Genomic DNA, 23233 nt, shown 5'->3' with positions numbered 1-23233 from the left:
CCGATCCAAAAATATGCATCGCTCAATATCCAAATGAATCAATCATGGCAACATTTGCACAGAGATAGCATCCTGAAGACGGCTACTTTTAGCCTGCGAAAATAAACGGGTCTAGAAGGATTTCTTTTTTAAATGAATACGTGGACGAAGTCACGGGCAACAGCTAGTTAAAGATCGCAAAAATATTAGTTTACCGAATATAAACGACTTCTTGGACACGGAGTTATCAGTAATAACAAAGTTCTCAATCCCTTCGAACTCTTGAGCGTTTGTGAGTAAGAGATCCTCTTCCACCAGGACTCCGAACGTGACTCCGAAGTCGGTGACGAAACGACCTATTCTTGAGCTCGTTGTATTGCATCTTGTGAGGCTGTTTACTGGTCTTCTGTGGCTGGAAAGAGAAAATAAAAGAATGAAGCTTTTCTCCACTAACAACCTATTCAAGCACGACTAGCCTAGGCAGGAGACAAAAATTATATCCCCTGACAAGCGATAAAATTAACGTGTCCATATTATGAAAATTAAACTCAGTTTGCTATACTCCGCGAAAACCAGGAGAATTCTCTACGCACGTTTCGCCCCGAAACCGGAGCATCCTCAGGAGATGATGACGTTACAAAAATATCAAAATTATTTTTATCATTGAGGCTTGTCCCACACTTAAATGTTGTGTAGCGATCACCAAGCCATTGATGGGCTATTTTTTTTCCTATGACTATCTGCGTAACTAACAAGTACCTATCTATTTTAACAAGCTAGATATTTGGACGCTGTGACAAATTTCTTAACTTGTACGTGCGCCCTCAGCTTACAAGTTAAGAAAAAGATTGGGAACCCCTGGACTAAGGTGCAATCACAAGACTTGGTACTTGTTTTTCCCATAATGCATTTCCTTGAGAATTAACTAATAACAATCATTCCTGTTGCCAATTATTTACATATGCTTAGGTACCTAACAAGTAAGTTAGTGGAAGGAAAATAAGACGAATGTGCGGTGTATTGATAATTTGCACATTTTTAGTTTCCTATAAACTTAAACTAATCTAAATTACTCACCTAATTGTAGATATCGATTTTATCATATTTTCTAATAAATAATAAATAAATATACTATGACAATACACACATCGCCATCTAGCCCCAAAGTAAGCTTAGCTTGTGTTATGGGTACTAAGATGACTGATGAATATTTTTATAAATAACATACATAAATACTTGTAATATACACATAAACACCCAGACACTGAAATACATTCATTCATTCACACAAACATTTTCCAGTTGTGGGAATTGAACCCACGGCATTGGACTCAGAAAGCAGGAACGCTGCGCTAATCGGCCGTATTAGAAAATTCTTTACAAAAAAAATCGTTAGTGAACCTACTCGTATCTCCCTCAGTAATCACGTATTTGCTGTTTCCATATATTTTGCCCTTAAGCAACCACGTTTTCGCCTTCCGAATAGAGTGAAGACTGTTCTTCTTTTTATATACATTTTCTCCACGGAAGAAAGGACAAAATGTTTGTCTTCTCCCACCGACTTATCCACTCTCTGGACACTAGCGATAATATCAATATAGTATTCGTGTAATTTTAAACGAGGGTAAACTCCCTGTTGCCGTGCTTTGGCAGGCGGATAATTAAATTGTATCTCTTGACAGTGGATATAATCGTCGCATACATATTTTTATGTCATGCCTGTGTTAGTATTATGCTTTATTCCCACCTTTTAGTTTGTTGAGCGTGTAGTGTCCACTCGATAATCTGGGATTTATTTCTCTATATATTCAAATTCCATACTCTCTGTAGGGGTAAAATACAGCTGATAAACTTACACATAGATAAGTGATCCTGCTCTATCAAAGACCAGATTGTTCGTGATCAGCTCCTCTTTATCTTGGCAGTTTACCTTCTCATACAGTGGCGCCACCACGTACATGTGGGCAAGCTTCGCCGCTGCTGAGACTGACTTTACGACCTGTTCCAAAAAAATATATCATCTTTAAGGCATCAAGTTAACATTAATCTTGTATCATTAAATTCATCTGTTTAAGCTACATGGTAACGAAACATTAAATCGCTTGTAGGGTGGTAACTAGCCACGACCGAACCCTCCCACCAAACAGATCTTATACTTGTTATTACTTTCGTTAGTAAATAGGACAAAACCCTATTTACTTTGGCGAATGGGAAGTAAAAAATAAAACAGTAATATAATATGACATGATGACTCCGAATGGTAGCGGCAGATCAGAAAACAGTTGTCACCAACACTCACCTTCTCGCGAGTGTCGTACGAGGTGACTCAGGAAGTTAAACTGACAACGGGCAGCCGTTAAACTAACTTAAATATTCATACGCAGGCTAAACCGAAGATCGAAGCTAGTAATACAATAATGATTCACTTTAATACTAATTTCCATTGTTTACAATATATCTTAATAGATAAGAATTAAGAATAACTGTAATCCAACATGTCAATCTTTCATAATACAGCAATAAGCTAATGTAACTCCTTTATAGCACTTATTTTGAAGTACTGCGCAGTCAAACGATTATCTTAATCCATCTAATTAGGTTTTAGGTAGGCATATATTAAGATAGAATTTTATTGTGGATAGACATAAACTTAAAAGCAAAGTACTCTGGTACAAAATGCGTCCTTTAGGTCTACATGATAATTACGTCTAAATTTCCCTCGTTTTATCTAATAGAAATAGGACGAGAAGATGGAAGACATAATTGTTGCACGCACGTTATCCCAGCTGGGGTCTACTACCATTGCTTAAAGCAGTATTTCTATAACATTGTTGACGTTTCGTTTCGCCATTATACTTGTTATTTTTTAGAATATTTCGGTATGTCAAATAAACACTTCACGTGTAATACACGTCACTTAATAATAATACTGCTTTAAGAGATCATAGTCACAAATCATACGCGGAGACGTCGATACTCCAGATCTTCATAACCAACTGTGTTGGATACGTGCTCCTAAACAAAATAACCTTCGTCCACGATAAAATAAATTGTTCGTGGTCACTTCTTGTAACACTGTTGAACGAAGCATGCTGCATATATCGCATTCATTAGCGTATTAAACGCGCTATAGGAAAGCAATGTTTAATGGGATCTATTCCATGATGGGTGGACAGCATTGTTGCGTGAATAGTTGAGGAAAGGTTGTATTATATTAAACGAAAACAAAAAAATATTCATCAGCTACGAGTATATGTACCCATAATACAAGCTACGCTTACTTTGGGGCTAGATGACGGTGTGTGTACTGTCGTAGTAAAAAAAAATGATCATGTCTTGTACAGTGTTTAATAGTTTGTGTTATAGTTATCAATAAGTATTTCAGATCCATCTAGTTAGTGTAAGTGGCTCGCCGTACTAAAAAGATGTAAAAGGAATAAATAAATAGTATCAACTAGTAACAAGAAGCCCAAAACTTAACCAGATGTTCTTTCATATATCAAACACAGCAGTACCGCTTTATAGGACATATTCCTTGCATTCCCCGCAAAGTGTTGATCTGTTTAAGATCAAAGCTAGTTATTCAATAATGATTCACTTTAATACTAATTTTGTGCTGGATTTCCGCTTACCGGTAGACCGTCTGCTTGGACTGTCAATTAAAAAACTGTCACTGTGTGACTGTCAAACTGTCAAATATAAAAACAAAAACCGCAAACTTTTTTATCATTTAAATACCGTATTAAACACACGTACCTCATCCAAGTTTTCTAAGCCACAGGATTCGAGAGTGTATTCAAGTGTCGCAGTTTTAGGCGTGGGCAGGACTAATAGATCAACATTCTGCAAAGACAAACGTATCATATTCATTATCAACTACTCATTATGCCCTTACTCCCACAACCCCTCCACTATTCGGGCTGCTAACACATGTTGTGATAGGTGTAGGTTTTTTTATATTTTTCTCTTTTATGTACTTTATGTAGCGTGCAATAAAAGTATATTCATTAATTCAAAAGTTAGTGTGAACTAGTTTCTTAAAAACGCACATAACTCCGAAAATTTATAAGGGCGCCCGGAATCGAACTTTGTACCCCCGAAAGGAAGGCTGAAGTCCTAACCTTTCACCGCTTTCGCCGCTACAGAAATAAAAACGTATATATGTATTCCTTTTCTCATAGCTGTAAGTATATACTTAATCAAATTGTAATCATAATAGCATTATTACATGTTATCTAAGTGGGAATTAAGTATTAATGCTCTTGAGTTATGTAGAAATAGACCAGTTATTTATAGGACGTATTAAAGTAAATACCTAGTATACGTAGTAATGTATAATAATACCGTTGATTATATAATATTATAATTTACTATCCGTTCTATTTTTTTTATTCCAATACAAGTTAGCCCTTGACTGCAATGTCCAATGATCTATGGTGGTAGCGGGCTAACCTGATAGGTTATGTTTAACCTTTAATTTCGCTTGGCGGCACGTCTTCATCGACATGGTGGTCACTAAACACAGCCAAAGCCTCCCACCACACCATATCAAAGCAAATTGTGATAATATGAATTGCGAAATAATTGTTCTCCCATTTATATTGACATGCGACGGTATCGGTGATAGCCTAGTGGGTAAGACTTCGGCTTTCCTTTCGTGGAGACCGAGTTCGAGCCCCGGCACGCTTTACTAACTTTTCGGAGTTATGTGATTGTGTTATGTATTGAACGGTGAAGGAAAACATCGTGAGGAAACCTGCATGTCTGAGATTTCTCCATAATGTTTTTAACGGCGTGTGAAGTCTACCAATCCGCACTGGGCCAGCCTGGTGGGTAACGGCCTTAACCCCTTCTCATTGTAGGAGGAGACCCGTGCTCTGTAGTGGGCCGGAAATGGGTTGATGTGATGATGATAATGACGTCAAATAAATACATATACTTACTGATTGAGCTGCTTCGTTTATTAGCGTAGCGTATTTATTGCTTCTGATTAAATCGCCCTTGTCAGCGTCCACTACACTTGCCATATAATACTCCTGGAAACAAAAAAAAGATAAATAATATACTAAATAAAGAAATATACTACGACAATACACACATCGCCATCTAGCCCCAAAGTAAGCGTAGCTTGTGTTATGGGTACAACGATGACTGATGAATATGTTTTATGAATAATATACAAAAAATACTTATAATATACAGATAAACACCCAGACACTGAAAAACATTCATGTTCATCACACAAATATTTTCCAGTCGTAGGAATCGAACCCACGGCCTTTGACTGAGAAAGCAGGGTCGCTGCAAACTGCGCCAATATTTGGTTATCGTTGTCATTTTTCCTGCAATTTTTATTTAAGCAATTTATACTTATAAAATAAGTAGGTAGGTTTAAATGCAAAAAAAAACATAGTGAAAGAGATAAGCATGCTTTTCACGCTTTCTTGTTCACTATGTAACCCTCGTTTTTTAATGTCGCTAGTAAAACATTTATTTATTTTATTAACTTGCAGCCATGCTTTAACATAGTCATGAGAATAAGCATATCGCTTACCTATCGGTGAGCCCTCCCTTAATATTGATATTACGTACACAACACCTATTCCTTCCTGTCTTTATTATTATTTTTGTGTTTACATGTCATTATTTTTTTTTTTTTTGCGAATGTCATGGTCACTTGTTATAGATGTACATTTAAGTGAATGTGTAGAATACTGTACAAGTTTATTACTGTATATGTTTTATATGTATATTGTTAGTGTCCTTCATAAATAAATAAATTAGGCCTTGTCAGGACGTAGCAATAAGAAAAAGTTTGACTTGACGAACACGTTCGTTCCAATCAATAATGAATACATTTTAAAACAATTGATCGCATACAGCGTGTTATCGTTTCGTCCACCAAACAAACAACTCAGCTCACGAGGTCGTGATAATTCACGTTTTTTACCGGAAGCCGCCATCGGTTCGGAAAGCAGATTCTACCGAGAAGAAGCCGGAAAGAAACGCAGCAGTTGCTCTTTTCCAACAGCAAATTTAATTCCGACGCATACACACACATACACACACACACTCTCTCTCTCTCTCTCTAATTTCTGGTTTGTTTTTTGGTCTGCTCTGGTAGAAAGCTTCGGCCGTGGGTAGATACAAACCTAGCGATTTAGCTTTCGGTTCTTGTATCGATCACATCTGCATCACATGGCTGCTTTTCCACAGAAAGTGTTCTTAGCTGAGTTACTAATCATAATCATCCTCCTTGTTAAAGTCACACTACTTTTATAGAAGAGACAGTTTTAGAACCCACCACACATCTACAATGCGGATTGGTGGGCTCTAACGATAATCATCAGATGATGGTTATGATAACCGGTCGGCTTAGCGTGCACTCCGAGGCGAGACTACACCACAAAATTTCAAACGACGTTGTTCATCACACATTGTTTTTTGTGGGCTCTTCTTAGACCAGGGCGCGTTTGGGACCCTTGTAGCTTTAGTTTTAAGTTAACGAATGCAGTTAAACATGAACACTAAACATGTTACACTAATGTTAGTGATGGTGACATCACTAACATTAGTGTAACATGTTTAATGTAGATATGAACGCTTCATAAGTGCCTGTAATAAGGACTACATGAATAAAGCATTTGAATTTTGAAATTTGATTTAACCACTAGACGAACGAGGCAGTTTCCAGTCGATATATCCCGATTGAAGAATCCCGGTGATATCCCGGTGAAGGAAACATCGTGAGGAAATCTGCATGCCCGAGAGTTCTACATAATGTTCTCAAAGGTATGTGGAGCCCACCAATCCGCACTGCGCCAGCATGGTGGACTACGGCCTTAATCCTTCTCATTGCGGGAGGAGACCCGTGCCATGTAGTGGGCCGTTAATGGGTCGATATGATGATGATATCTCGTTTGCAAACTAGTCATGTCGATCGATCACAACGCCCGATTGCAAGTGTGTGAAATGCAGTTCTGAAGCGTTGTATAGCTGCAATTTGCGTGCAATTTGATCGGTATAATGGAATTAGGTAACGTATATTACAACATAATAAGTACTAGTAAACTATAAACAAACCCTACCTACCTACCAATGCATACATTTAAAAAATGTTTAAAAACGCATCTAGTACAGCGAGGTTACTATACATTTGATGAATTCCTCAATGACACGGTAGATTGGAAGCAGCCAGCCTCGCTCTCATCTCCCGCAAGATAGAAAAATGATTGTAAATGTTGATGTAGGAAAAGAGCAACTACTGAGTTTCTTGCCGGCTCTTCTCGGTAAAATCTGCTTTCCGAACCGGCGGTAGAGTCACTACAAATATACATACTTGACGTTTCTAAAGTATGTATATTTGTAGTATAAAAGTGCTTATAAAGTAGGCCTACTTGGAAAAATGAATTTGAATTTGAAACTCATTCATAATAACTATACTGATATTATAAAGCTGAACAGGTTTTTTGCTTGAAAGCAAAAAAGAATTGGAAAAGTCAAATATCACGCTACAACCAATAAGAGTGGAGCATCAATGATAAATGCTAGAAAAAAGGGAAATTTTGTTTTATTTTAATGTTTATAGACGAGCGCTTGTCTGCAATAACACCTGATGGTTAGTGATGATAATTCTTTTAGGAAGTTTCTGATGCTTATACGGAATGCGTAAACGGTTAAAGTCACAAATTGACAAAACTCCGAAATTGTTACTCTTTAAAGTGCCAAAAAAAGTCCTCTGTCTGACTTATACGCCGAAGAAGTCGCGGAGAACCGCTAGTTTAATCATAAAAAGTGTTCAAATACTTTTGTTGCTAAACAATAACATGGCCTAATTATAAACTTATCTCATAATAGCATTATATCTGAAAAGATCTTAATATGGTACATCAACCCGGTCACGTACGCATTGCGTGCTATCATTCGTCTCTTTTCAATGAGGTATAAAAATTAACCATCCCTTTCTAACATAACATTATCGGTCTCTTTCACATCTATTGAAGTCCCTTTGTCTCGCTCTCTTTTATTGTAGAACCCTACTTCCTATGGTTTGGAACTAAGTGATGTAAAGTCACGTACTGACTTGTTAATAGGAGTGTACATTTTTACCGGGTGTTTTATGACTTATGAGTCATCTTAAATGACAAAACAACTGATATGAAGGTGCTTCTGACAAAGAATGTGTAGAAACAAAGACGACCTAACTGTAGGGAAAAGCATCCGTTTGTCCACCTAACTGCTACTTATCTCTTTATTTGTAGGAGGTGAGATACGTACTCAACCTGCCGGCTGCCTGGTGGGCCATCTGCTTAGTCTGTCAATTATGATAGATGAATAGATTACAGTCAAAGTCAGAGTCAAAGTCAAAGTCAGAGTCAAAGTCAAAGTCAGAGTCAAAGTCCAATATTTCTTTATTCAAATAGGCCTTTTGATGCGTTGGTTATATACAAAATGCGTACATAGCAGTGAGTAGTGATGGCGATAACTACATTCGTAAACTTAAAACCAAAGCTACGAGGGTTTCAAACGCGTCCTGGTCTAAGAAGAAGCCCACAACAAACTTAGCCGGGTGTTATTTTTGCTATAACCATCTCACATTGTCATTTGAAAATATTTAAGAAGCAACCTGATTAGAGCAATTGTTTACACCCAAGCTTTTTTATCATTTACGTAATCTTTTAAACTACATATAATAGGACTTTTCTATCAGCTTTCGCTCAGTACAAACTTTGAACTTTTTTAGAGACATCCCCAAGATATCAACCGGTAATTTATTGTAAAATTGTATACAATTTCCTTTAAATGAATTGCTTATTTTGTGTAATCTAGTGTACTGTACCTGTAGCACTGCACTGTCGTCCGTTGTCTGTATAGATATCTAAATGCGAGGGTGTGTACGCGAGCTAAGCACGTTGCCCGGAAGCATTTTATTATGTCAATTTATAATTCCTAATAGGTAATACCGGCTGTCTACTGGCAGTCTATCACGTACGAATCAATAATGAATGCACCGGCTACCTTCACTAGCGTTCTCAGGTTACTGCATTGGTATAATAATATATAACGGTGATAGCCCAGTGGGTAGGAATTTGACTTCAATTTCGGGGTTCGAGTTCGAATCCCGGCACGCTCCTTTAACTTTTCTAAGTTGTCTGCGTTTTAAGTAATTAAAATATCACTTGCTACAACGGTGAAGGGAAATCTGCATGATGATAATGTATGTTTTCAATTCCATGCGAAGTATCCACCCTTATTCTAAACATGTTCGTCTACGTATAGCATTTTCTTCTATGCCTTTGGTTGCCTGGAAGAGATCGCTAGGCGATAAGGCCGCCAAATTGTGCGTTCTACCTTATTGTTCTGTTGTATTTGTATCTCTGTAAATTTTCTCTGTGGTGTACAATAAAAGTGTATTCATTCATTCATTCATGTTATAAAAAACGCTCGATGTTTTTTTTTTGATGGAAAATTGCTATTCGGTTTCATATCTCAAGTCCCGAAAAAATACCGAATTATGCAGAATGTTATCAAAATTATATGAAATAACACCAATATCATCTTTGATGGAAAACGTCGGAAAAAAATTAAAATTAGAAAATTAAAAAATGTTTTTTTTAGCTACTCAACTTTACGAGTACAGAGTCACCCAGTTACATTCTGTATGTCGTCTCACTAGATTTACTTTAGAGATACATCATCAAATAGAGCAAGGCCAGTGAGATGATTTTCTCTGTATGTCACCATCATCATCCTTATCAGCCTATTAACGTCACACTGCCGGCACAGGGCTCCTCTCTCATTGGAGACAGGATTTTAAACCATGGACGGTGGACGCACCACGCTGCGCCTGCGCTGATGGTTGGTCATACATCATTCATTCATCATTTAAAGAGGAACAAAATGATAAATTTCTTAATGAGAAAGTTGCTCGGAAGCATCCAGCTCCGCTTTCATCTCTCACAAGATAGAAAAATAAATGTTAAAATGTAAAATGTAAATTGTTTATGTCGGAAAAGAGCAACTGCTGAGTTTCTTGCCGGCTTCTTTTCGGTAGAATCTACCTTCCGAACCAGTGGTAGAGTCACTACACACAGACAGACTTGACGATTCAAAAGTGCTTATATTAGGCCTACTTGAAATAAATGAATTTTGAACATGTCAGTTATAATAAACGAGACTTAACGTGCTCACGGCACGGGGGTGGACACCACCAACGTTCCAACTCCTACTTAGAATTTTTAACAGAAGACATAATTCGTAGCAATTCTTGGCCCGGTAATCAAACCTAGGAAGACGCGACCCATGTTTACAAAGTGGTTATGACAATATAATCATTATTTTCACTTTCTAGATCATTCCTATTTTTGAAGGTAGTTCATTAAAAGAATGATTGTGATATCAATCAATAATGAACTGTGCATAATCGAGGGCATTCGCTACGAAAAACAAAAAGAAAATAAGTAAAAAAGCGTGTAAAAAACGTTGGCTGATTTAGTATTGTAACAAAATTAATCATCATTATTAAAATTGAGTTTAAAAAAGAAACTAAAATTATTAACTATTATTAGAATTATGTAAATAAAACAATGGAGTATGTATTTACTCACCGATCCACACCAAACGGACCCCACAAACAAGAAGCACAGCACAAAATTCACCAGTTCCATTTTTCCAAACGAATACAATTTAAAATAAATAAATTAAAAAAAAAAACAAAATAACAGGTTCGTCGACTGGCGACGTTTTCCGCTGCTTGTAATCGTAGTACTATGCTCTGAGCTTGTAAGTCACTGAATGAATGATGACCGACATTCGACCGAGCGTGCGTAGATAAATACATTAGGGTTCCGCAGATATATTCGATGAAAAAATTAGGAGTCGAACTCGGACTCGACTTGCTGACGGCGAATTATCTGCAATTTTCTTAAAAAATATTTTATCACCGAATATTTATGATATGGTATTTGTCAAAGAAACGTTAAATAATAAACGTGCAAGTTAAGAAGTAAAACATTTAATCCAAAGTTATGACCACTAATTATTTCTTTAACCATACCTTTTATGCTAATTATTTGATTTCAACACATTGTGAACCTTTAAAAGCGGGTAATTCGATTTTGACAAATTTTGAACTTATTAAGAAATTTATATACAACGTGTAACAGAATTACGAAATAATATTGAAGAATGCATAAGTATATTTCATAAGGAATCACCCTGTTATAGCATACCCTACTGAAGATAAAAGACAGATACGCGCATAGTACCTATATATACATGATTTTAATTTAGCGCGTGATGTTAGGGCTGTATCTGATTTCCTTTAAAAAACTATTAGTGTCTCGGTTTCACAGGTAAGTCTGAGAAACAGTAAATAACGTACCTCTAAAGCCTCTGAAGTATTATTTCGGTTTTCATTTGCACGTTGTATAACTAGCGATTCCCCACGACTTCGTCCGCGACTTCTGATAAGTTCGTCCTATCTTTACCTACCCCTTGCCCGCTCTATTACTTCGATAACTCGGTTCTCAAGGGTCGTAACGTGATGTCCTAATATTAAAATTGTGAATGTAAGTTTGTTTTTTAATCCTCTGGTTGTGGATAGGCCACTCCTAAGAGGTCCAACCGCTTTCTGGATAGAAAGCGGTTGGACCGTCCGTCGCATTCACAAAGCAAATGCTCCATGGACTCGACGTCCTCGTTGCAGGCCCTACATGTAGGGTCATCAAGAATTTCTTGGAGTGCCTTAGACCTTCTATTTTGTCCCATTAAATTTTAGTAGTTTATATTTTTTACATTATCTAGTCGTTTTTATAACCTTCTAACAAAATTGCTATGAAATGCATTAACATTTGAACTGGTCATAAATAGATATATTAATAAATTATCTTCATCGTTTCAGAAACCAGCAGTTAAGCGACGCTAATATGTAATTTGGGTGTACTTTTTTGGTTGGTGCCTACACGCTCTGAAGCACGTGTTGCATGATGCGTCAGTGATATCTTGGTGATACCTACGTATTAGTCGGATGTCTGCAACTGATAAAGTGAGATAGGTCAGGTAGCTTTAGGCTTTGACATCACGGGTGTCGACTTATAAAACAACTAGTGTGTAGACCTCGCGAATTCGTCCGTGTATAAGTCAACCTTAAAAGATAGACAAATGCTGCCGTTGACTTTTTTTTAGATCTTTTATAGAGAAACAACTTTAACCGTTTACACAGCGCACGCAGCAGAAGAAAAAAACCCTGATTTTGAAACATTCTTCTTTGATGCTATTCTTCAATTGGTCTCAGCGTCATGATATAACTAATAACCTTGCTCGATAAATGGGCTATCCAACACAATAATAATTTTTCAAATCGGACCAGTAGTTCCTGAGATCGACGCGTTCAAGTGAACCAAAAACAAACTATTCAGCTTTATATATTAATTTAAGATTAAAGGCTGGAGCTCTTCAGAGGAAAAGACAAAAAACAGAATTAAAAAAGGCATTTGCGGTAAACAACCCCTTTCTAGAGTCATTTTTACGACTAAACCGCGGTACACCTGGGCCCTGATCTTAAAGTATACCCTGGCCAAAACTTATTTAACAGGGGACAGTCTTCCAAAGTTTGATTTTTGACGACCCTGTGAGCGCTATGAATTTAAATAGGAGGTCCGGGGAACAATTTCCGGCGGGGCACTTTGAGAATTTATAATTTCTGAACTTTCTCTGGTCTTGTCTGGTGGGAGGTTTTAGTCGTACCAAATTACCACCGACAAAGACGTGGTAAGCTAAAGTGTTCTGGACCGACGCTATGTCGCGTAGAAGCCTATTAGGAGTATCTGCGGCATCACTTACCACCAGGTGAGATTGCAGTCAAGGGCTTACTTGTAAAGGAATAATAAAAATCAAAAGATATTATGATATGATCAAAGTTTGTATTAAGCGTAAGCTTATAGAATAGTCCTATTAGAGTATAAAGGACTAGGATAAAAAAGCTTGGGTTGGAATTATCGCTATTCTTACAATTTTAAATGACAATGTGAGATGGTGATAACAAAAAGAACACTCGGCTAAGTTTTTTTGAGGGCTTTTTTTTAGACCAGGGCGCGTTTGGAACCCTCGTAGCGTTAGTTTTAAGTTACCGAATATAGTTATCGCCAACATCTCACTGTCGTGTACGCATTTCTCATGTCAGGTACGCATCATAAGTGTCATCCATGGGCCTACTTGAATCAATATATTTTTAACTTTGACTTTACAATTTTAGTTTGTAGCATTAAAATCTCTCCTTGTATAGAATACTTTCAAGGTTACATCCGCTGGGAAAAACAGGAAAGCAGATATTGCGTACAGACGAAGTCGTAGGTTAGTAGTGAAATGAAGTGGCATCAATGTTTATTGATTAGAATCGTGATTTGGACTGTCTTAGTAACATTCTTAACACGATTACAATTTTTCCATCAGACTGTGATAGATGCATCACGCCCGCGTGCATGATGACCGCGTGATACAGCGTGACCGATAACGGCCCAAAAGTCAGTGCCCTTATCACGAGTGAAAGTAAATTGTTGTTATGTTACGAAAGATTAGGGCGTACTTGCACGATTACACTTGGTTAAATTATATTTCTGGAGCCGTTACCCGCTACGACGTATGCCCGTTTTTTTATAAAATCCCTCCGGAACCGATAATATAACGTTGTCCGGCAGAGAACGCTCATTAGCGATAAGGCAGCCTTTTGTATCCTACTACATACTTGACATGTTTGTCCTTTTTTTTTGTTTTTCTGAATTTTTTGTGGTTTACAAATGAAGAATACTTATAAAAAATTAAAATTAAATATACTCGGAATAGATATTGTATAGAAGCAGGCGTTACTTTGCGGAATTCCATAATCCAAATAAGGGTTTCACATGTTCTTATTCTGTGCGCCGAAATTAATTTAGATGTTACAAAGGCCTTTTTTAAATCTACCGGGATTGCCTTTGCCCTTCTCCGGGATAAATCGTGGTTATATATGTGCGAAATTGCATCAAGATCGGTCTAGTATTTGAGCCGAAGCCCTTGACTGCAATCTTACCTGGTGGTATGTGATGATGCAGTCTAAGATGGTAGCAGGCTAACCTGTTGGGGAGTGTGGTAGTCATAACCCTAATCTGTTTCAACGCGACATCGAGCCGGAGCACTAAATCGTTTAGCGACACGTCTTTATCGGTGGGGTGGTAACTAGCCGCCAGACCAGACCAGAGAAAATTACAAATTCCCAAATTGTCCCGCCGGAAATCGAACCTGGTACCTTCTACTTAAATTCACACCGCTCACCGTTGTGCCAGGGAGGTAATCAAATATTAATTAGGTACCTACCAGTGGGCAAGATACATACTTTATTTTATTCGCGCTGATAACTTCGCTATCTGACCTTCACGGATTTGGAAGGACGTAGGTGGGTAACTAAAACATTTATTCATAGGTAATACAAAGATTGCACGTTCCCCCGTCTGCTCACGCCGAATGCAACCAATTTTCATTAGCCGACGTAAATCAAACAAGTATAATTACCTACGTAACGCGATCGGAAAAAAGGACTTCTCTATTTCAAAATATGTGCCAAGCGACAAACTTGTTTTTTTTTAATTCATTAGCATTTTAAGATTTACGCAGGTTAATGATATGTCAGCTATATTACGTCCATCATCCCCTAGTCGGTTCTAGGTGGCAACGTACGGGAACGCTAGATGGCTTGGCAGTACGGCTTTGTCCTTAGAGAACACAGACACACCGTACTGCAAACAAAGCCTTTAAGCCTCTAACTAGCTACGGTCCAACAAGACCAGCTAGCCGATTTACTATCTACTTGACAGCAAATTTAGCTAGCCAATTTTGGAGCGGTGATAGCCCAGTGGGTAGAACTTCGACTTCACTCTCGGGGGGCCGAGGTTCAAATCCCATCACGCAGCTCTAATTTTTCTTAGTTTCGTTTTAAGCTAAAATATAACTAGCTTTCGGTGAAGGAAAACATCGCGAGGAAACCAGCATGCCTGAGATTAATCCATAATGTTCTCAAAGGTGTGTGGAGTCCACCAATCCGCACTGGGCCAGCATGGTGGACGGAACCTTAACCCCTTTTCATCGAGAATGTCAATCTAATGTAAACATTGGAATGGAGCCCTGTGAGGGCGCTGTTACCAGATTGAAAGGCGGGCTTGTTATTATTATTATTAAATACGTTTAATTTATACTAAGCTTTCTCCAGCAAGTAATGTTTTAAGGATTTTGTAAATGTTTTTATACTTTCTTTTTCTTGTATATGTTCCGGGATTTTGTTTCACATTTTTGTGCACATTGGGTTTGGGCCGATACTGTGGATTTTTTATCTAGGTGGCGGTAGGACCAGTTTGTGTTTGCGCATGCGCCGCAATGTATCTTGCCGGGTATGTCTTAGAGTCTTTTTAAATATAGATATGTGTTTGCAAGGCAGGGTCAATATTTTTAACGATCTAAAATGAGGCGCGCAGTTTTCGCGTTTTTAATATATTTTGAATCAATGAATGAATATACTTTTATGGCACACCACAAAATGTACAAAAAAAAAAGAAAAGTATAACAAAACAACGTATACAATTTGGCAGCCTTATCGCTTCATAGCGATATACATATATTTTATGCTACGTACGCTTTTTTTTTTGTTGTACGAAAAGTTGATGTGTCATTTTCACACACTAGGTAGTATGCTAAATTCAAAATTCATTTATTTCAAGGAGGCCTAATATAAACACTTTTGAAACGTCAAGTCTGTCTGTTTGTAGTAGCTCTACCACTATGCGTATGAGAGCATGTGTCTTTCAGTATATTTGCATCGAGCAGTGGATGTCGATCGGTCTTTATGACAATAGCTGACGTCATAAGAAGCTGTTATTAAAATATGCGTACGTGATTGCGTCATTTAAAGAAGATACTAAACAATAGCAATACAATCCGTTGTTTGAACTAGTTATGCAATGCGAAGTTGTTGCAATGGTAAGTGTTTTGGTCTTGTAAGTTGGCGGTTCCGGGTTCGACACGCGGTAGAGACAATTTGCGAGTATATAACTTTTAAGATTTCTCTGGTCTGGTCTTGGCTAGATACCACCGTACTGCCAAAGATGTGCTGCCAAGCGAGAGTTCCGGTACGATGCCGCGTAAAAGCCACTTTGTGGTGGATGTAGAAGTGTTACTATGTTTACAGACGATTTTTAAAAAATGTGTAAAAACGCATCTAGTACAGCGAGGTTACTATACATTTGATGAATGCCTCAATCACAAGGTAGAATGGAAGCAGCCAGCCTCGCTCTCATCTCCCGCAAGATAGCAAAATGATTATAAATGTTGATGTTGGAAAAGAGCAACTACTGAGTTTCTTGCCGGCTCTTCTCCGTAGAATCTGCTTTCCGAACCGGTGGTAGAGTCACACAAACATACATACTTGACGTTTCAAAAGTGCTTATAAAGTAGGCCTACTTGAAATAAATGAATTTGAATTTGATTGTTTTCCACTTACCATAAGGTGGCCCACCTGCTTGGTCTATTTAAAATTAAACGCTAGCCCTGGACTGCAATCTCACCTGATGATAAGTGATGATGCAAAGTTGGTGAGCTAACCTGCTAGAGGTATGACAGTTATATTAAATCGATACCTTTATAGTTTCTACCCGGAAACTAGGCACAGCCGAAGCCTTCTTATCCACGCACTGCACGAATGATTCCTGAACGATTTGATACTGACGCGTAAGGGATAGGTCACTCATACGCATACCTACTCGTTTTCACAAAACCTAGACAGCGCCTTAATCTAATGCCTAATGATTTAAGCGATTTCTATAGAAAAAAACGTTTTAATTTTTTTTATTCCACTACAAGTTAGCCCTTGACTGCAATATCACATGGTGGTAAGTGACAATGCTATCTAAGATGTTAGCGGGCTAATCTGTTAGGAAGCATGGTAGTTATACCCATAAAAGGTTTTACGCAACATCGCACCGGAACACTAAATCACTTAGCGGCACGTTTTTGTCGGTAGGGTGGTAACTACCCACGGCAAAGCCTCCCACCAGACCAGGCCAGAGAAAGTTCAGAAATTATAAATTCCTAAATAGCCTCTACCGGGAATCGAACCCTCCTACTTAAATTCACAGCGCAAAAAAAGCCTACGTAGTAAAAAAAAAACAAGATTATATAGTACAATTTTGGGACTGGCATCGTTACTGATATCAAATGTAGGTATTTAGAAAACAATCTATACTTTCTACCACAGATATCAAATAATTTTGGAAGATTATTGTTAGACTTAATATATAAACAGATATACAACAACTTAATATCGAATCGAGGCTTAGGGTATAAATGGCAGAAAAGATGTTTATATGTGCATATTTTAAGTCGCTAACACGATAATGACGAATTTCGAAAACCCTTGAAAGCAATTCTTTATTTAGATTCCAAGACTCTTGGAATCTTAATAAAGAGTTGTTAGAAAAAATTGGAATACGATCCTTTTGTTTGACGGCCGATTGGCGCAGTGGGCAGCGACCCTGCTTTCTGAGCCAAGGCCGTGGTTTCGATTCCCACAACTGGACAATGATTGTGTGATGAACATGAATGTTTTTCAGTGTCTGGGTGTTTATCTATACATTATAAGTATTTATGTATATTATTCATATTATAATTATTCATGCTGGGTTTTAGGGAATTTTGTCCTCTTTTAGTCGGGAAGACTCCTCGGCTTTTCCCGTAAAGTTCACATACACCCACCAGGGTGGAGCAAAGACTTTCTCCGTCATTACCAGCATTTCTACAAGGGCATCCCTTCTAGAAATAACAGAGAGTAAAGTATTCTTCAACGTCAAAATAAAGTTGCCATATGCTGGTCTAAAAACTCCACCGTCATATAAACTATTTATACATATGGTTTATTTACGAACTGCTCCCAGCGACCCTTAACAGCCGCTATCGAATAATAACAATCTTATCTATTACGGTTAAGCACTCAGCACTTCAAAACATGTTATTAAATAACATTATTTTCGCAATAATATGATAATCGGTCGATAAACTATAATGGCCTTGGATGGAGCTTTAGGAACGGAAACATAAAAAACCCGTTAATCCGATATTTCAACGAAATTGATAACTCCCTCACGAAAGTTTTCTTCATAGTAATAACTAGTAACCCGTCCCGGCTTCGCACGGAAATTTAGATACTAATGTGGGGCAATTTGCAGTGATGAATAATGCAATTCCGAAGCACGTAAATTAATCTATTTCGTAAAGCTAAACCAGCTTTTGCAATGTAGGTTTAACATTTTATTACGATATCACATTACAAATCTTTCAATTTTATAGCTGGTGATTAGTTATCCAATATTTTCTCTCTCTTTCATCAGTGATTTGAAGAAAGAAGACAAAACATTGCATAAGTGGGGGGACTATGTAATTTTTTAAAGCAATGCTTTAGTCACAGAATTAAGAACATACAGAACCCTCATTCAGCATTATAGCATGCAGTGCATTGTCTCACTTCATACATGCGAGATATTGCTAGCTCACAAACTTTTCCTCGAGTTATGGTAAACTTTAAAATATTAGAGGTAAAATATTTACTGTCAACTGCTAAATGGAAAGAAGTGATGGAAAGAAGAGAGTACAGCCTGTTCGAGAAACTCTACTAAAGTGGAATGGTTTTTGACGCTTCAATATTAGTCGTGTAGACGGTTTCTGTATATTCTTAATTCTGTGGCTTTAGTATACTTTTTCCCTTATCATTCATACGGTACGGCTGGGCGCAATTCTCCTCTCTCATTGGTTAAGAGGCAGTATTGGTTTGGCAGTATTTTAGGATAATAGTTATAAATATTAGCCCCGTTACTAGTACTAATGTAGTATTATTTTAATATTGTTCACGTTTCGTTTGAAGCTTACTATTAAAGCTTAAAGCTGTATTATTTAAAAAAAAAGTTTATTTAGTTTACCTGGTCGTCCTGGACTATAATTTTTCTAGAAAAAAACGTCGACAAAATTATAATAAAATGGGTTTAAGCGGTGGTAGTACGCGATTATAGTCCTTATTTGTCATAATAATTATACTACATTTACCGCATTATTATTATGCTTAAAAAGTAAAACAATTTTTATAACACCCAAAAAAATTTTACATGTGAAATTTTAATGTTGACTTAAAATGAAAAGATACATTTTCAATACACTAATACAATTTATTAATAACTTTTATAATCTAGACATTAAACAAACAATAACGAGCGTTAATACCAGTACGACTTGGCGGGTACCCGGTCCTCTTTGATTCCCATAGATTCCATGATGTCCATCTCAAATGTGCACAGCTTCGGGTCGTATGTTATCTGTGGGACAAATCAAGTTTCGATAATCCAATCTACTATCAAGTATCTAGTAGAAAGAAAACATGCAATTGAATTAAAAAGTTTAATACAGTGCAACCTTAATATAATCATCATCGTCCCACTACATGGCACGGGTCTCCTCCCACAATGAGAACGGGCTAAGGACGTAGTTCACCACGCTGGCCCAGTGCGGAAATATATAATCCGCCATATTATAGCCGCGGCCATCTTAGACCAATTTTTATTATACATAGCTAAGGACAGTTTCGAGTTGTGCGCCTATCAAAAAAAAACAAATTCAAATCGGTTCATTCGTACCGGGAGTTACGATGCCACAGACTTACATAAACACGCACACAACACACACACATACACTCACAGGCAGGCACGCATGCACTCACGCACGCAAGCAAGCACGCCCGCACGTACGCACGCACGCACGCTCGCACGTACGCACGCACGCACGCCCGCACGTACGCACGCACGCACGCTCGCACGTACGCACGCACGCACGCCCGCCTGTACGCACGCACGCTCGCACGTACGCACGCACGCACGCCCGCACGTACGCACGCACGCACGCACGCACGATCGCACGCACGCATGCAGTCACGTAAAACCTTACGATTTGTTATATCGAGGTTGCACTGTAAAATCCACTACTGAAGCACCCCCTGCCCCAATACCCAGGGGGACAATTTTGAAATTCGAATTTTCTAATTTTCATGTTTGAGAAAAAGGGCATTCCTAGTGTTACTAAGATGTCTATAGTTGTATATTATATTTTGTATTACACATAAGTTACCTTATTGGCGACGGCAGCAGTGGTGTCCTTTTCTTCGTTCTCAACATACAGCTCCCGGCTTTTGTAGTCAACTGTCTCCTGCGCCGCCTTGGGGACCGGGATGATGCGACTACTGCTGACAGACACCCGCACCTGACGAACAATATATATAGTTCCGTATTAAGAGAGGTGTTAGATGGTGATTGCATAAAAAAACTGCCTAAGTTTGTGGGCTCTTCTTAGATCAAAGTGCGTTTGGAATCCTCCTAGGTTTAGAATTAAGTAAAGAATGTAGTTATCACCATCACATCACAATAATGGAAATACAATATATGTATGAACGCTTCATAAATGCCTGTGATAGGCACAGAAGAATTAAGAATTTTCGAATTGTTAATTCTAATTAAAATACCACTTGCATCAACGGTGAAAGAAAACATTGTGAAGAATCCTGCATGCCTGAGATTTATACATAAAGTTCAAGGTGTGTGGAGTCCACCAATTAGCACTGGGCCAGCGTGGTGGAATACAGCCTACACCCTTCTTATTGTGGGCGGAGACTTGTGCCCTGCAGTGAGCTGATAATGGCTTAATATTAATTGTACAAGTAGAAAAGTAAATTAAAACCCATCATCAATAAAAAGAGCAACACTTTGCAGAGCTTGCAAGGAACATATCCTGCAAAATGCCACTGTGGGTCCGTCATCTGCAATTACAACCTCATGCTTGACGCAGTAATAAACATGGTGGTGGTACTAACCCTGAGCTCTTCTACTACTAAAAAACTCTTACCACCTTTTGCAGACTTGAAACCCAGGACCTGATTAAGGTGAGGTACTAGTAGACCAGCAAACCAGACAAGAAACTTTGCTTATACCTTTTCTCCTTCCTCTGTATATCTCCACTCCACTTCAGTGGCTTTCAATGTCTCAGGGTCCACTAACTTCACCCCCGTTGTTACAAGCAAGGGTGCTTCTGACTGAATTGTGATGCCTGGGAACTGTTTGTCTTTACCCACCTGAAGACAAATGCATGTGATTTACAACAAATGGATTATAAATATTAATAAAAGAAAATTGTAATAATGTAGCAACCTTTAGAAAATTTTAATAATGTAGCAACATTTTGCCTCTAAAATTCATTACTTAACACCTGCACTGAGAAAACTATAGATTATACATAAAAACCTATAAAAACTTTGCAAGGGATATTTCTTGCTATCTTAGTTAAGTCACAATAGCAAAATTATGTGTTCTGAAATTTTATTAGTACAAAAGTGTGTTACATTAGTATCAAAGCGTGGATTCTTATTCAAAAAAATAGTTTTATAATCAACTTTCAGCCACCAAAATTTATACAATTTGAACTAAAAGTCTCTTTACTCAAACAGGCCTTTTTACAGACTTATAACAAATTACATTATTAGTGTTAAATATAATAATCAGCTTCATAAAACTTCAACAATAAAAAATGGTTGTAAATTATAATGCTCCATCGCCAACAAAATATTGTTCAATTTCTTAGATTGTAGTTTCGGAAGTCATATTTGTGACGTTAAATTTACATACTTACAATGCGTAAATGTGTATTAAGTCCCTCCACGAAGACCCAATTCCTCTCCTGTATGACTTGTGATACAATGCCTTGCTTGCCTTTGTCTTTGCCCACCAATATCTCTACCCGGTCACCTCTGCAATAAGATACAAATTATTTTTTTACACAGCATACTGGTTTTAGCTATTTTTATATCAATAAAAGCTCGCTAGTTTTCGGAACTAGTAACTCCCAAATTGATCAATTATTCACTTGGATATGTAAAACTATTTAATACTAGCTGTTTCCGGCGACTTTGTCTGCGTTTGATTTTGTTTTTTTGATGTGGTATTCAATTTAGTTGTAGCTCTAAAAAGAATTAAAGTTTTCAGTATCGCTAAGTCTTAAATGAGGGGTCTGCTCTATCTCCAACCACATTCAGATCTACACAAAGATTGGACAAAATTAAACACATTATAACCTCTATAGTACAAAAATAGTTAATTAAATCATTTATAATTTGTCCGAGTTATGGTATAAAATCGTCAAACACTTTCATCCCCTCTCCCAAAGGAACCAAGCTTAATGTCAGGATAAAAAGTATCCTATCTTACTTGTAACACTTCCAAGAATATATGTACAAAGTTTCATGAGGATTGGTTCAGTAGTATTTGTGTGAAAGCGTAACAAACAAACTTACGTTGACATTTATAATATTAGTAGGGAAGTAGGGATTATAAATTGGAAGTGTGTTTGTTTGCCCTTCCTTCGCACCCTACCTCCATCCTCGCATCCAATCCAACAGGAGGACGGAGAGTAACATAGGCTATTTTTTATCCAAGAAAAACTAAGTTGCCACAGGATTTGAAAAAAACTGTAATAAACACGGTCAAGGAAGGCGGGCGAGTCAACAGATAGTATGAAATTAAATATTTTTCTATATGTACAGTACTTGAAAAACATCCAGTCTCCTATTGGTTCAAGGAACACCTTTTTCCTATAAGTAGTACGTTCGTTCTGACGCGCAAACTGCATAGTCCATGGTCTATTGGTAGTAAAACGAAATTTCTTTCGAGCTATCTGTGCTGCGGGGTATTGTGGATAGCCCTTAGGATTCCTCCAGTACACCTAAAAGACAATAAATATTATTTTTATAGGTTATAATCCTTAGTATTTGAATTAGTGAAATGTTATCCCACTACCCACTTGTTCATAGCTTCTTTTGATGTAAGATTCTGGAAGATTAGAATATTTCACTGTTAATTCGCCCACTTTCTTACAAAGAAAATTATATATTCGCATTTTTTTTAGAAATTCAAAACACAATTCTTGACCACAGAATACAAATTAGAGAAAAACTATGAAGCTGACATTTGAGCACAGGTTGAACAAGCCATACCAAGACATATTATTTTGAAGTTAGATTGCTACAGCCTATGGTTTATTGCTATAAGCTAAAAATCTAAATACAATGAAAAATATTACAATATCAAGACTCGTCAAAAGCTTGTAAGTAATTTAACAAACAAACATGTGTTTTAAATGAATTTAAAAA

At 37.5% G+C, this 23233-nt stretch overlaps 2 protein-coding genes across 2 annotated transcripts in view; both read right to left on the bottom strand.

Annotated features, from left to right (window-relative positions):
• LOC120625621 (vanin-like protein 1) overlaps window positions 1-10760 on the bottom strand; it is a 15326-nt gene extending 4566 nt beyond the window's left edge. The window contains exons 1-5 of the mRNA XM_039892707.1: window positions 10587-10760; window positions 4923-5015; window positions 3736-3822; window positions 1836-1978; window positions 195-391 (exon numbers count right to left, since the gene is read on the bottom strand). Of these exons, the coding sequence (XP_039748641.1) occupies window positions 195-391; window positions 1836-1978; window positions 3736-3822; window positions 4923-5015; window positions 10587-10646 (580 nt within the window). The 5' untranslated portion in view covers window positions 10647-10760. The remainder of the gene's footprint in view (window positions 1-194; window positions 392-1835; window positions 1979-3735; window positions 3823-4922; window positions 5016-10586) is intronic.
• An 8439-nt stretch (window positions 10761-19199) lies between these two features.
• LOC120623781 (probable 39S ribosomal protein L24, mitochondrial) lies at window positions 19200-23058 on the bottom strand. Its single transcript, XM_039890017.1, has 6 exons — window positions 22885-23058; window positions 22631-22806; window positions 21718-21835; window positions 21023-21163; window positions 20167-20298; window positions 19200-19361 (listed from the first exon to the last, which is right to left on the bottom strand). Exons 1-6 carry the CDS (start codon window positions 22978-22980, stop codon window positions 19263-19265), a joined length of 762 nt encoding a protein of 253 aa, XP_039745951.1. The 5' UTR covers window positions 22981-23058; the 3' UTR covers window positions 19200-19262.
• Window positions 23059-23233: the final 175 nt, after the last annotated feature.

This window comes from Pararge aegeria, chromosome 1 (genome assembly GCF_905163445.1).
Source record: "Pararge aegeria chromosome 1, ilParAegt1.1, whole genome shotgun sequence".
Taxonomy (NCBI): domain Eukaryota; kingdom Metazoa; phylum Arthropoda; class Insecta; order Lepidoptera; family Nymphalidae; genus Pararge; species Pararge aegeria.
Note: the sequence above shows the minus strand (reverse complement) of the source record. Positions and strands in the feature narration are given on the sequence as shown.

Bases quoted from the DNA above. Each gene is read 5' to 3' on its own strand.
- LOC120623781 (XM_039890017.1), bottom strand. From the start codon at position 22,980: ATGCGAATATATAATTTTCTTTGTAAGAAAGTGGGCGAATTAACAGTG. The intron at 21,836-22,630 runs GTACTGTACATA...ATCTTATTGCAG, and splicing joins GGAGACTGGATGTTTTTCAA to AGGTGACCGGGTAGAGATAT. The intron at 19,362-20,166 runs GTAACTTATGTG...TTTGTCCCACAG, and splicing joins CTGCTGCCGTCGCCAATAAG to ATAACATACGACCCGAAGCT.